Source organism: Sinocyclocheilus grahami, unplaced genomic scaffold, assembly GCF_001515645.1.
Source record: "Sinocyclocheilus grahami isolate Dianchi unplaced genomic scaffold, SAMN03320097.WGS_v1.1 scaffold765.1, whole genome shotgun sequence".
Lineage (NCBI taxonomy): Eukaryota > Metazoa > Chordata > Actinopteri > Cypriniformes > Cyprinidae > Sinocyclocheilus > Sinocyclocheilus grahami.
Genome location: NW_015505944.1, coordinates 644,329 through 655,666, shown reverse-complemented (window position 1 = coordinate 655,666; position 11,338 = coordinate 644,329). Strand labels below are relative to the sequence as shown.

Sequence of the window (11,338 nt, the reverse complement as noted above, 5' to 3'; positions counted from 1 at the left end):
TGAATACTTTCCGTACCCACTGTATAGATATAAAACCCTCCTGAGCATCTAATAAGTTGTGTAATAAAAACAAAACAAAAATCTTTAAATACTTTTGAAAACAAAACTTTTGTAAATTCTGAATGAATGCTACATTATTTCATTCCCGTCAAGTCAGTTATAATGATCATAGTGTTTGTGCTAGTGTTGACAGAAACAAGAAAATCCTGTTTTTTTAAATGCAATATTTAAAAAGATAACATTATTACAAAGTACTGTTCAAATAAATATAATGTGCTTTACTTCTCCACAGAATCCAAACATATGCAACATTCTCTTTCAAATCCAGCAATAACTTTCAACAATGGAAGACAATCCAAGTGCTTTGAAAGCCCATCAGAAACAGTTCCTATTTACATCAGTATCAATATAGGCAAGTCATATTTCCAAAATAGTACAGTAATGCATAAAAATCTATTTTATCTTCTCCAATAGTACATCTGGTAGCCTACAGAATTGTATATAACTTAAATTACAGAAACAAAAAAACAAAGGAAAGATTGCCCGATTTGCAGAAATCAGACATGTTGGCACATTACAAAGAAGTATACAGTATAGAAATGAATCTGTTTGGAATTTGAAAAAAAAAAAAGATCAAGATAGACAGGATTAAATGTATGTGAATTTACATGTGGTCCAACTGAATGTGTCATTTTTCAGCAAAAGTAACATTAAAGCTTTCTTGGCAGACACAAGTCACAAAATAGATCTCTCTAGTAATCAAAGCATAATAGATAAAGTTCTGAAATGAAAGCAGCCCTTCAGAGTAGTGTGAACATCAAGCTAAAAGTGAAATATGGATAAACTACAAAAAATACAATGACAGAAAACCAATGTCTTACACAAGAAAAACAAGTATGAGAATTTGCTTTGAGCATTCTAGTTTTTTTTTTTTGTTGATGTGGTGTTGTGGATCTTTTGAAGAAGTGTCCAAATGTAGATTACAGTTTGGAGAGTGTCAAAACACTTAAAATAGAAAACGAAAAAAGTAGGTTTAAAAAAAGAAAATAAAAATAACAATCAGATTTCTTTAGAAATATGAACTCGTGTCAACACTGTTACACAATGCCTTTTAGCGTTTTAAAAACCACTTTATAGATATTTTATTTAATAGTGTAAGAAGCACAGTTAGGCTTAAAACATACTCTACACAAATATGCAAATGCAAACTTTTGCTACTCAAGTTTGATTTTACTCGAAATGTGTAACAAAATGTGTACTGCCTGCAATTCTTATCACTGCCACAAGGGGTGCTAGCAGGCACAGGAATAAACAGTTATCTATGATCTTCAATGGATTTTATATGGTGAACTACTTGCCGCCTCCTTCGAGTTTTTTTTTTTTACTTCACCTATTTTGTAAATAGCCTACATCAACGCACACTCCTTAACCACAGATCTTACTGTACAGGGTGATACCAACCTTCACAGCCAAAAAAAAAACTTAATGGTCAACTTGGATCATGGTGTCCCTCGTAAACCAATCAATTATTGCCTTGATGTAACTAAATTGCTATTGGAGTTAAGTATAATAGCCAATTACTGTTTTCAGATGCCATATAAATAGCCAGATAACCAAATTAATGAGAAGAATCTGCCTTAAAGGTCCCCTGAAATGCCTTGATACACACAGCATTATTCTATGTGGTGACGTAATTTCAACTGAAACAGGAAGAGAGGGCGCGACATATTGAGCAGCCCCGCCCCCTTTTTAAAATAGCCAATAGCGTTTTGTTTATATCTGCTCGGGCCAGAGCCATTGAGCTCGGTAAAAAGCCGCATTTGACAGCCACAGTCTAATAGATTATCTATACTCTATATAGAGTTTCATATTGAATATAGATTCAATATGAAACTCTTAGAATGATTATGACCACTTTTGTTTTACTGAGGCAGTGTAGCTGTAAACGTTTTTAATATATGCCGACTCGCGCATATGATCCGCTCCGTGCGATCGCATCTCTGGACCGGAGCCAAAATCCGGATCAGACTGTGTGCGCTGCCATGGTTCGCGTAAAACAACGCGAAACCAGACTTCATTTGCACCAATCGAAAGCATATTTACACTGTCTGAATCGTTCCCCATCACCTACATTGTGCACTTCGAGCCATTCACTGTACAGGAAATACTACACTGTGAACAAGTGACCGATCCGCTTCAGCGTCTATTTATAGTGCAGGGGGCGGGCGCTTCGGATTCTAGAGAGCATTTGATTGGTCAGAAGATTTAATGAGAAGATGAAGTACGATGTGACGTCAAAAAATCGTTGAGCCGTTTTGGCAGAAGTGACGATATCTTATATATATATATCTTATAAATGTGAATTTTGTTACCGTTTTGGAGCACAATGCCTTATAGATAAATTTAAGACTAACATATTGATACGAACACCCAAAAAAAACTTTAATTTTGATTTCATGGGGACTTTAATTCCAAAGTACACTTTTTTGTACGCATACGCCTTTCAAAGTATACTCCATTTGATAGCGCACGCGAAGTCTGCGAACGCAGGTGGTCGACACATGCGTTCTAGAAAGCTTCATCTTTGTCCAGCATCTGCTCCATTTTTCTCCAGAGTCATGATAGATAAAACTATTGTACTCTTTTAAACTCAAGTTGCTGCTATCTCATAACCATATCACACAGGGAGAACTAAAAATACATTTTGGTTAATGGCAGAAACATTTGAAGGCAATTCTATCCCTGCCTTGAATACTGAGGTTTGTTTCCACCACAGTAAAACAAGAACGAAGTAAACAGGTTACGTACAACAAGACTGCGGTCTTGCAAATTGTTGAGCAAGCATTTGCATCCATGTACTCGTGTCGAGTAGTTTTCTAGCCTAAGGCTACAATTTTTACTCGTTTCCACGTAAATTGTTAACAAAAGAGTTGTCTGATAGATGGAGGTGTCAAGAGAAATCTTTCAAAGACACTGGAAACAGGTAACGCAAAATAAAAGGTGTTATGCTACAATTTTGTACGAAACACCTTCAGGTTCAACAAATGTCCTATAATAACCGTTAAACATGCAAACAAACTTCTTGAGGAGCAATTGTGATTGTGATGAGCACAAAGGGATTGTAAGGAGTACTGTCATCACTGGATTGAAGTACTAAAAAGCCGTATAAATAATTCTGTACATTTTTCTTCCCCCGAACAACATATACATGGTTTCCTCTCTTTTTGAGTAGTAGAAGCCAGTTAAACAGTAACAGAGCTTGAAACAAAACATTGCAGCTTCAAATCCAGATCCCCATAAATGGGAAAGTTGCTGAGAGTCCAAACTTGTCCTACCACCATTTTGCCCCAAGCTAAGGCACTTAACCCCAGCTTGCTCTAGGTCAGGGGTGCCCATTCCTGTTCCTGGAGATCAACCTGCAGAGTTCAGATCCAACACAACTGTCTGTAATTATCAAATGCTCCTGAAGATCTTAATTAGCTGGTTCAGTTGAGTTTGATCAGGGTTTAAGCTGAACTTTTTAAGATCTCCAGGAACAGGATTGGCCACCTCTGATCAAGGTGGACACAATTAATGCAAGTTGCTTTGGATGAAAAGTCAAAAACGTAAATGCCTTATCTTGCAATATTAATCCAGATATTAGAAAGCCTCTGTAGTGCCTCAACAAAGAAAAATGCTTGTGACTGTAACAAATCATTACAATAAAACACTACCATAACCGGAGGTCCCTTTAACAGCTGTAGTTAAAGTGCTCATTTCTTTTGGAGATTCTTCCTGATCTGCGTGTATTGTGTCCTGCCGTCCCATCATTTGTAGCCCAGGACCGGAGTTCGTATTTGTCACGACTCATTTTGTGCCTGTCCACTTTTTGACATTCTCTGTCAAACTGTCTTTGTAGCTTTTGTGCCAGTTCTTGGTCCTCCTTATCCCGATTCATTCGCTGGACAATCATATCATCAATCCTGTCATAGGCACCTGTCCGGGACATTTTTGTCTGTAGGGTATTTTCCAAATGTTTGGTTTTGTGGCTTCTCTTCTTGCCCCTTCTTGAGGTAGGTCTGTTAAGTACACAGCTCCTGGTGGTAGGCTCATTTACAAAGTTCTCGGGGTCTTTCGTACCCTGTTTACAGTGTCCAGCGTGTTTATCAAGCATTGCTTCACAAAATTCTGTGGGTTCGCAGAGTTCTTCACATCTGCTACGCCTTTTTGCGGATAAAGTATCTGCAATGGTTTGAGTTGTTGACCTGATGTGAGCGCTAGCAGGCTGTGTACCTTCCTGTTTGCTACACTGATCAAATACAAGCCGTAGTTTATTACAGACTACAGGTTTATCCTTCTGATCCTTAGCACTTGAATCACAAATGCACTGATGATCTTGCGAGCTGTCCTTGGCTACAGCACAGCTGCAGAGTCGGCGGTCCTGTTCTTCAACGGGACTCAGTTTAAGGCTTAGATCCTCTGCGATCGGACTCGTGACTGTACCTTTTGAGGTCACCTTGATGCACTGACGATCAACTTCAATCTGCTTCCACTTCTGCAAGATGGTCGGGCTGGCCTCATAGCTTGTGGACTTTTGCAGAGTGTGTGTCAAGTTCCTTGGGGTTGACTTCACGATCGTAGGCTCCAAAAGTCGCCCATCGGGCAACCTTTTGGGTGGAGTGCACGGCGAGCAGACAATAGGCTTGAAATGGTTGAGTTCTTCCGATATGCTATCGTTGCTCTCAGGGCTAATGGACCTCTCTGGTTTTGTTTGAAGTACGAGTGACGAGGATGAGGTGTGGATGCCCCGCCAGTGGTGTCTCTTATCTAGGCTCATTTTTTTTTTACTAGTTGTGGTAGTTCCTGTTTGTGGCAGTTATCTCACTATAAAGGCATTTAATTTTAAAATAACTGTCTCGTTTTTTGTGAATTTTGAGTGAATGTTAATATGTTTAATAAGTGCATGGCTGCAGTCTAGACAAACGGCATCTCTGAATAACTTCTAACATATTATAATTTTGATTTGCTTGACACTTTACATAATTTATATTCCTCTATGTGTTATAGTTCTGATGACTGTTATCCTAAAATGTCATAAACTATTATTATTATTTATTTTTTTTGCATAGTAGTGTATCCCATTATGTCAGGCCCTCCACTCTAGAGACAATAAAAATAAAAATAAAAAACATACACTTTGACCACTAATAATAAGTATATTTAAAAAAAGATCAGAAAATGATCATGTCAAATTCAAAAGTAAATATAAGTGCATTACCCTCTATTGAAAGCAGGGGAGCATCTTGTTTTTCGCACAAATGCTGAGACATGTCTGGTCCTCTTTCCCACCGGCTCTTCATTCTCAGAGTCTGACACCCCACAGAACTGAAACCCAGTAAACTACTGTGTGAAATGGATGGTCATACATAATTGAGCAGAAACTAAACAGTTAAAAGGATAGTTCACAGCAAAAATGAAAATTCTGCCATCATTTACTTTATCCTCATGTCGTTCTAAACCCGCATGAGTTACTTTCATATGTTGAACATAAAAGAGATTTAGAAGAATGCTGGTAATCAAACGTTGATGGTCCCCATTGACTCCACAGTATGTCTTTCCCTACTATGGAAGTCAATGGGGACCAACAACTGTTTGGTTCTTCAAATATCTTCTTTTGTGTTCAACATAAGAAAAAAAATTGGGAGGTTTGGAATGACATGAGGGTGAGTAAATGATGACAAATTTCATTTTTGGGTAAACTATTCCTTTCTTAAAAGAAATATCCCAAATTATGAAGTATGTGAATTAACTGAATGCATGCGTGTTTAAACCCTGCTTAGACCCAAGTAGGTAACAATGATAGAAAGAAGAGTTTTGAACGTACAGGATACTGACAGAGTTTCAGCATCCCACACTCTTCTTTTCTGTGGATCTTTTTCTTTCTCTCTTCGGTTTCTTCACTGCTTCCACCCTAAAGAGATAACACTGAGCTTTATATATGACTATTACTGTATTTCAGGCTATAACGAGAAAATATAATAAAACAAGCTTATTAGAAATCAGAAGTGCTTTGCATTTTACCAAATGTCAAATAAGTGCAGGCTATTCTTTACAGCCGGTACAAAAGACGTTTGTGGATGTTTCCACCTTGTTGGAATAGTTCAGGAATTTTATTAAATGTTAATATCATAGCACATATTACCAAAAACATTGTACAACTATATGTTTATTTGGTTGTAAGTTTTTAAATAAGTTAATGTGAGGAAACTGCAATGAAGAGTGTACTGACTTTACTCGGTAGCTTACCTTCATCTTTAGTTTCTCGTACTCTTGACGCATTTCTCCAGATTTATGAATTGGTACAGGTGCACGAAACACTTCTAAGAAATGAAAGCATAAATAGGCTATATCAGCAAAAATAGCCAACTGGCTCACTAGATGGACCAGACTACAATAAACACACTGGATGCTCTCTACAAGCTCAGTTCTGTCACTAGCTCCACCCACTGGACACACACATGCCTGGACAAGTCACCACAACTGATCAAGTTCACAAACAACCAGGATACTAGAAGCAGTGTTGGGGGTAACGCATTACAAGTAACGCGAGTTACGTAATCAGATTACTTTTTCAAGTAACTAGTAAAGTAACGCATTACTTTTTAATTTACAAGAGAATATCTGAGTTACTTTTTCAAATGAGTAACGCAAGTTACTTTTTTTTTTCCAATTTATTGATTGACGGCTCTCCTGTCGCCATGTTGAGAGAAATCAGATGTTACTGTAGTTCTAAAATAAATATGAATATGCATTAATTCATCTCACTCACAAAAAAAAAACAAAAAACACAGATTCAGTATTCCTCAAAATGAATAAAAATAATGCAACTCAGAATATGACGCAACCCTGCAATAATTAAATGTTAAACGACACAAATATTCTTTATGTATTTAATCCCATTCTATTAACCAATGTCTTTGCTTCTGACCTTCGATGATCCAGTTCAAGCGTACTAATAAGCACAAATTACTCTAGACAAACATTTGTGTCTTTTTTTATTTCTGAAGTGTGTTGAAATGTCTTCTTCTGCATTCTACTGTACGGACGTAAATGTGCTTTCCCTTCAGCCTGAGGCTTATTCATTTCACGTTTGGTGTGAAAAGGCTTTTATATTTGCCCAAAATATAACTTTTTTCATTTTAAAAACAAACAAGCAAGCCCTGTCCAGATTTACAAAGTAACGCATCAATTTCCATAAAAAGTAACTAAGTAACGTAATTAGTTACTTTTTTTATGGAGTAACGCAATATTGTAATGCATTACTTTTAAAAGTAACTTTCCCCAACACTGACTATAAATCTTTAAAGTATAGCAAGTCAGATGCGAGCACGAAACATACAGAAAGCTAAAAGTAAAATAAACATAAAAAAACAACAACTTTTAAGTACTTTGTTCATATTACATGATTTGATCCGGTTTTACCAAACTAGAGTGTTTGTTCCTTTGACGTTCTTGCCTTCGAAAACAGAATGCTGAACAGTTTGACATAAAATCAGCAAAGCGCCATAACCAAATGTACATACTCCAACACTTATGTTTAACGTTTTTTTTTTGGCAAAACAAGCCTTTAAATTGGTCTAAATTGTGTTTAGCAGCCAGCGGAATACAACAGAGTACTCTGCGTCCCAATGTGCACACTATTCATCCTAAATTCTATGTGATATTAGTAATTTCGTATACTATTTAGGGCAGATAGGGTGGATAGTTTGCACACTGGGTAGAGATGGGCGTATCTATCCAAAGTATCAATATATCGATACTGACGTGAGTATCAAAAGTATCGATACTAAGGTGCGTTTTATTTACCAGTGGTTTTGTTTATTTAACAAAAATAATAATAATAATGTATCTATCCAAAGTATCGATATATCGATACTGACGTGAGTATCGAAAGTATCGATACTAAGGTGCGTTTTATTTACCAGTGGTTTTGTTTATTTAACAAAAATAATAATAATAATAATAATAATGCATACAATATGCATTGAATTGGACGGATAACCTTTGTTAGCGAGTTATTGTAATAGAACCATTTTCCTGCTCATCTGAACACGCAAATGTTGCAAGACAGAACCAATCCATCACAGAGAGCGTTCACTCACTGCTGACAGAGCATTCAAACTGGGCTGCGTTTCCCAAAAGTATCATAAGAAAGCATTCAAGCTTTTGGGAATGGCAGCCCTGAACAATGCTTATCAGAGGACAGAAAAAACCCCATAAATGTTTGAGTTATTTCACAATAAACAAACTGAAATTGTAGCCTAGATAGTTTGTGCAATTACAGTTATTTAAATTGAACGTTGAAAGATAATATTGATCATGTCCTATTCTGTAATGTTAATAGAAATCATACACTGTCAGAATAAAAAGGTTGCATTTTATGCGTGCAACAGCCGGTCACTGGCAGTCCCTGATGGCAGTACAACACATTGCACTAAATCAAAAGTTCAAATGTTACAAATAAGTTAGAATATTAATGTTGTAATACTGGTAGCACTAATATAAAAATGTGATGATATGTGTTACAAAAAAGTAACAATTTTGAAACACGTTGATGGTTGTATTTGATCTCAGTATTCCTATCAGTGTTGTATAAGGGTTTTTTATGCATAATAGTAACCCTAGAATGTGATCAAACCGTTTAAAATAGCTGGGCTAAGATATATAACAATTTTTAAGACTGCAGAAATGTGTTAATTCAGTATACACATTATCCCACCGGTTACAATTGTGACAGACCATAAAATAAACATGATTATTTCAAAGCGTTACTAATGACACATCATGATTTGGATGTTTTCATGTCTGGGAAAAATTTGGGATTAAACGGGTTAAAATGCATTTTAAACAAAGTTGAGTGGTTTTCATTACCCAGAGTAGCAGAAGTATCGAATCGGTATCGATATCGACGATACTGCCTTGAAAAATATCGGTAATATAAAAATGTGATGATATGTGTTACAAAAAAGTAACAATTTTGAAACACGTTGATGGTTGTATTTGATCTCAGTATTCCTATCAGTGTTGTATAAGGGTTTTTTATGCATAATAGTAACCCTAGAATGTGATCAAACCGTTTAAAATAGCTGGGCTAAGATATATAACAATTTTTAAGACTGCAGAAATGTGTTAATTCAGTATACACATTATCCCACCGGTTACAATTGTGACAGACCATAAAATAAAAATGTTCACCCCCCCACTTTTGATTATTTCAAAGTGTTACTAATGACACATCATGATTTGGATGTTTTCATGTCTGGGAAAAATTTGGGATTAAACGGGTTAAAATGCATTTTAAACAAAGTTGAGTGGTTTTCATTACCCAGAGTAGCAGAAGTATCGAATCGGTATCGATATCGACGATACTGCCTTGAAAGAGTGGTTTTCATTACCCATTTTACTCTCAGTAATTTAATACATTTCATAATGTAAATGTTTAGTGCAGAAGTATCGAATCGGTATCGATATCGACGATACTGCCTTGAAAAATATCGGTATCGTATGGAAAGCAGTATAAGGGGTCTCGCCCATCCCTAACATTGGGACGCAGGGACTTTTTGAGTTGAAAACGCAACGCGGGAGAGACGCGTCATGTGTGAACGCCCCACAACAAAACAGCGCTGGTTTCCTTCCAGACTCCAGTTTTTAACAAACCTACTTGTTTTTTTTTTACTTTACGTTGTTACGTTGTCCAGTGCAAAAATAGTACATTTATAAAATAAATAAAATGTTTTAGGTTTATTTCTAACAATTCAAACGTATCGACTGAACTGAAATCAGCGAAGCTGGAAAACTGTCGTGCCGCGATTTGTCGAAGCGTAAATAATGGCTTCAAACTCATGATTATGTAATCTGCCGAGCCCCACGAACCTCCGTCGGCGGTCTGTCCGTCTCTCTGCTCCAGCCTCCGCCTGCATCTCTCCGGGTGGCTGCGGCGGACCAGCTCCCAGAGCTCGGCGTTCACCAGGCTCTTCTCCCGGGACTGTCTCCGGGCCCAGCTGGACACCCGCCGCCGGCACAGCGGACAGCACAGGCTGGTCAGCTTCTCCGTGCGCTGGAAGCAGTGCAGGCACACCGAGTGTCCACAGGGCATCGTCACCGGCTCCAGCAGGATCTCGGAGCACACCGGGCACCGGGCCTCCTCCAGACTCAGAGGAGCGCTTCTCTGCCCGCCTCCAGCGGATTTGGCGGACCCCAGCGCCGCCATCTTTATTGCTGTGAGCCTGCGTCTGGGTTTGAAAACAAGCCCCGCCCAGCCGTGGCGTCACATGCAGCGGTGGAGCGACAGATTTACAGTATTTACAATAACTACTTCTATTATTATTATTATTATTATTATTACTATTGTTGTTGTTTTATACAGTGGCCACAAAGTATTGGGGGCATTTAAATAACTTCTAAAAAGTAATTAAATTAACATGTTTTATTATTTTAAACAAATAAATGTTATAATAAACAACAATTAATATTCTGAATATTCTGCAATTTCTAGGTGACCAATGAAAAGTAAACAAATCGTAACAATGAAAATGCTCGTGGGAAAACTACCATTCAAAAGTTTAGGGTCAAGTAGGATTTATTTATTTATTTATTTATTTTTTAATAGTGAAATTAATTATTTTATCCAAAAAAGATGTGTTAAATTGAATAAGAGTTACTGTACAGGCCTTTACATTGTTACAAAAAATATATATATTAAAAAACATATTATTTATTTATTTTAAATTATTTATTTATTTTGAATACTCATGAAAATAAAAATAAAACCGCATCATGGCTTCCACAAATATATCAACATTAATAATAAGAAATATTTTCTGAGCACCAAATCAGCATATAGAGTGATTTGTGAAGAAATAGCTATGTGACACTGAACTACATTTTACAATTTATTAAAGGGGTCATATGATGCGATTTCAATTTTTTCTTTCTCTTTGCAGTGTTACAAGCTCTTGGTGCATAAAGAAGATCTGTAAAGTTGCAAACACTAAAGTCTCAAAACCAAAGAGATATTCTTTATAAAATTTAAGAGTTAACCATGCCTACCTAAAACGCCTCGTTCTAACACACCCCCACATATCTACGTCACTGTGCGGGAAGATTTGCATAACGCCGCCCAAATGTTCACGCAAAGAAAGAAGGTGTAACTTTTATTCTCGCTGTAGTATTGTTGCTGCCGCCATGTCGTGAAGACGCTGTGTGCTTCGTTGTGAAAGCGAAACTACTTTGTTTGGTCTTCCAAAAGAGGACGATATCCGCTTCGTCATGCCTGGAGCTGATCTGTGCTGGTCGCTGA

The 11,338-nt window shown here is 37.1% G+C and overlaps 1 protein-coding gene across 1 annotated transcript; it reads right to left on the bottom strand.

Annotated features, from left to right (window-relative positions):
• Positions 1-2,532: 2,532 nt before the first annotated feature.
• LOC107561293 (E3 ubiquitin-protein ligase RNF169) lies at positions 2,533-10,288 on the bottom strand (the record flags this gene model as incomplete). The annotated part of the gene is made up of 5 exons (XM_016245708.1): positions 2,533-4,826; positions 5,258-5,364; positions 5,864-5,950; positions 6,286-6,359; positions 9,913-10,288. Coding segments are annotated over 5 exons (1,740 nt in total), but the record flags the coding sequence as incomplete, so codon positions are not given.
• Between the last annotated feature and the right edge of the window lie 1,050 nt (positions 10,289-11,338).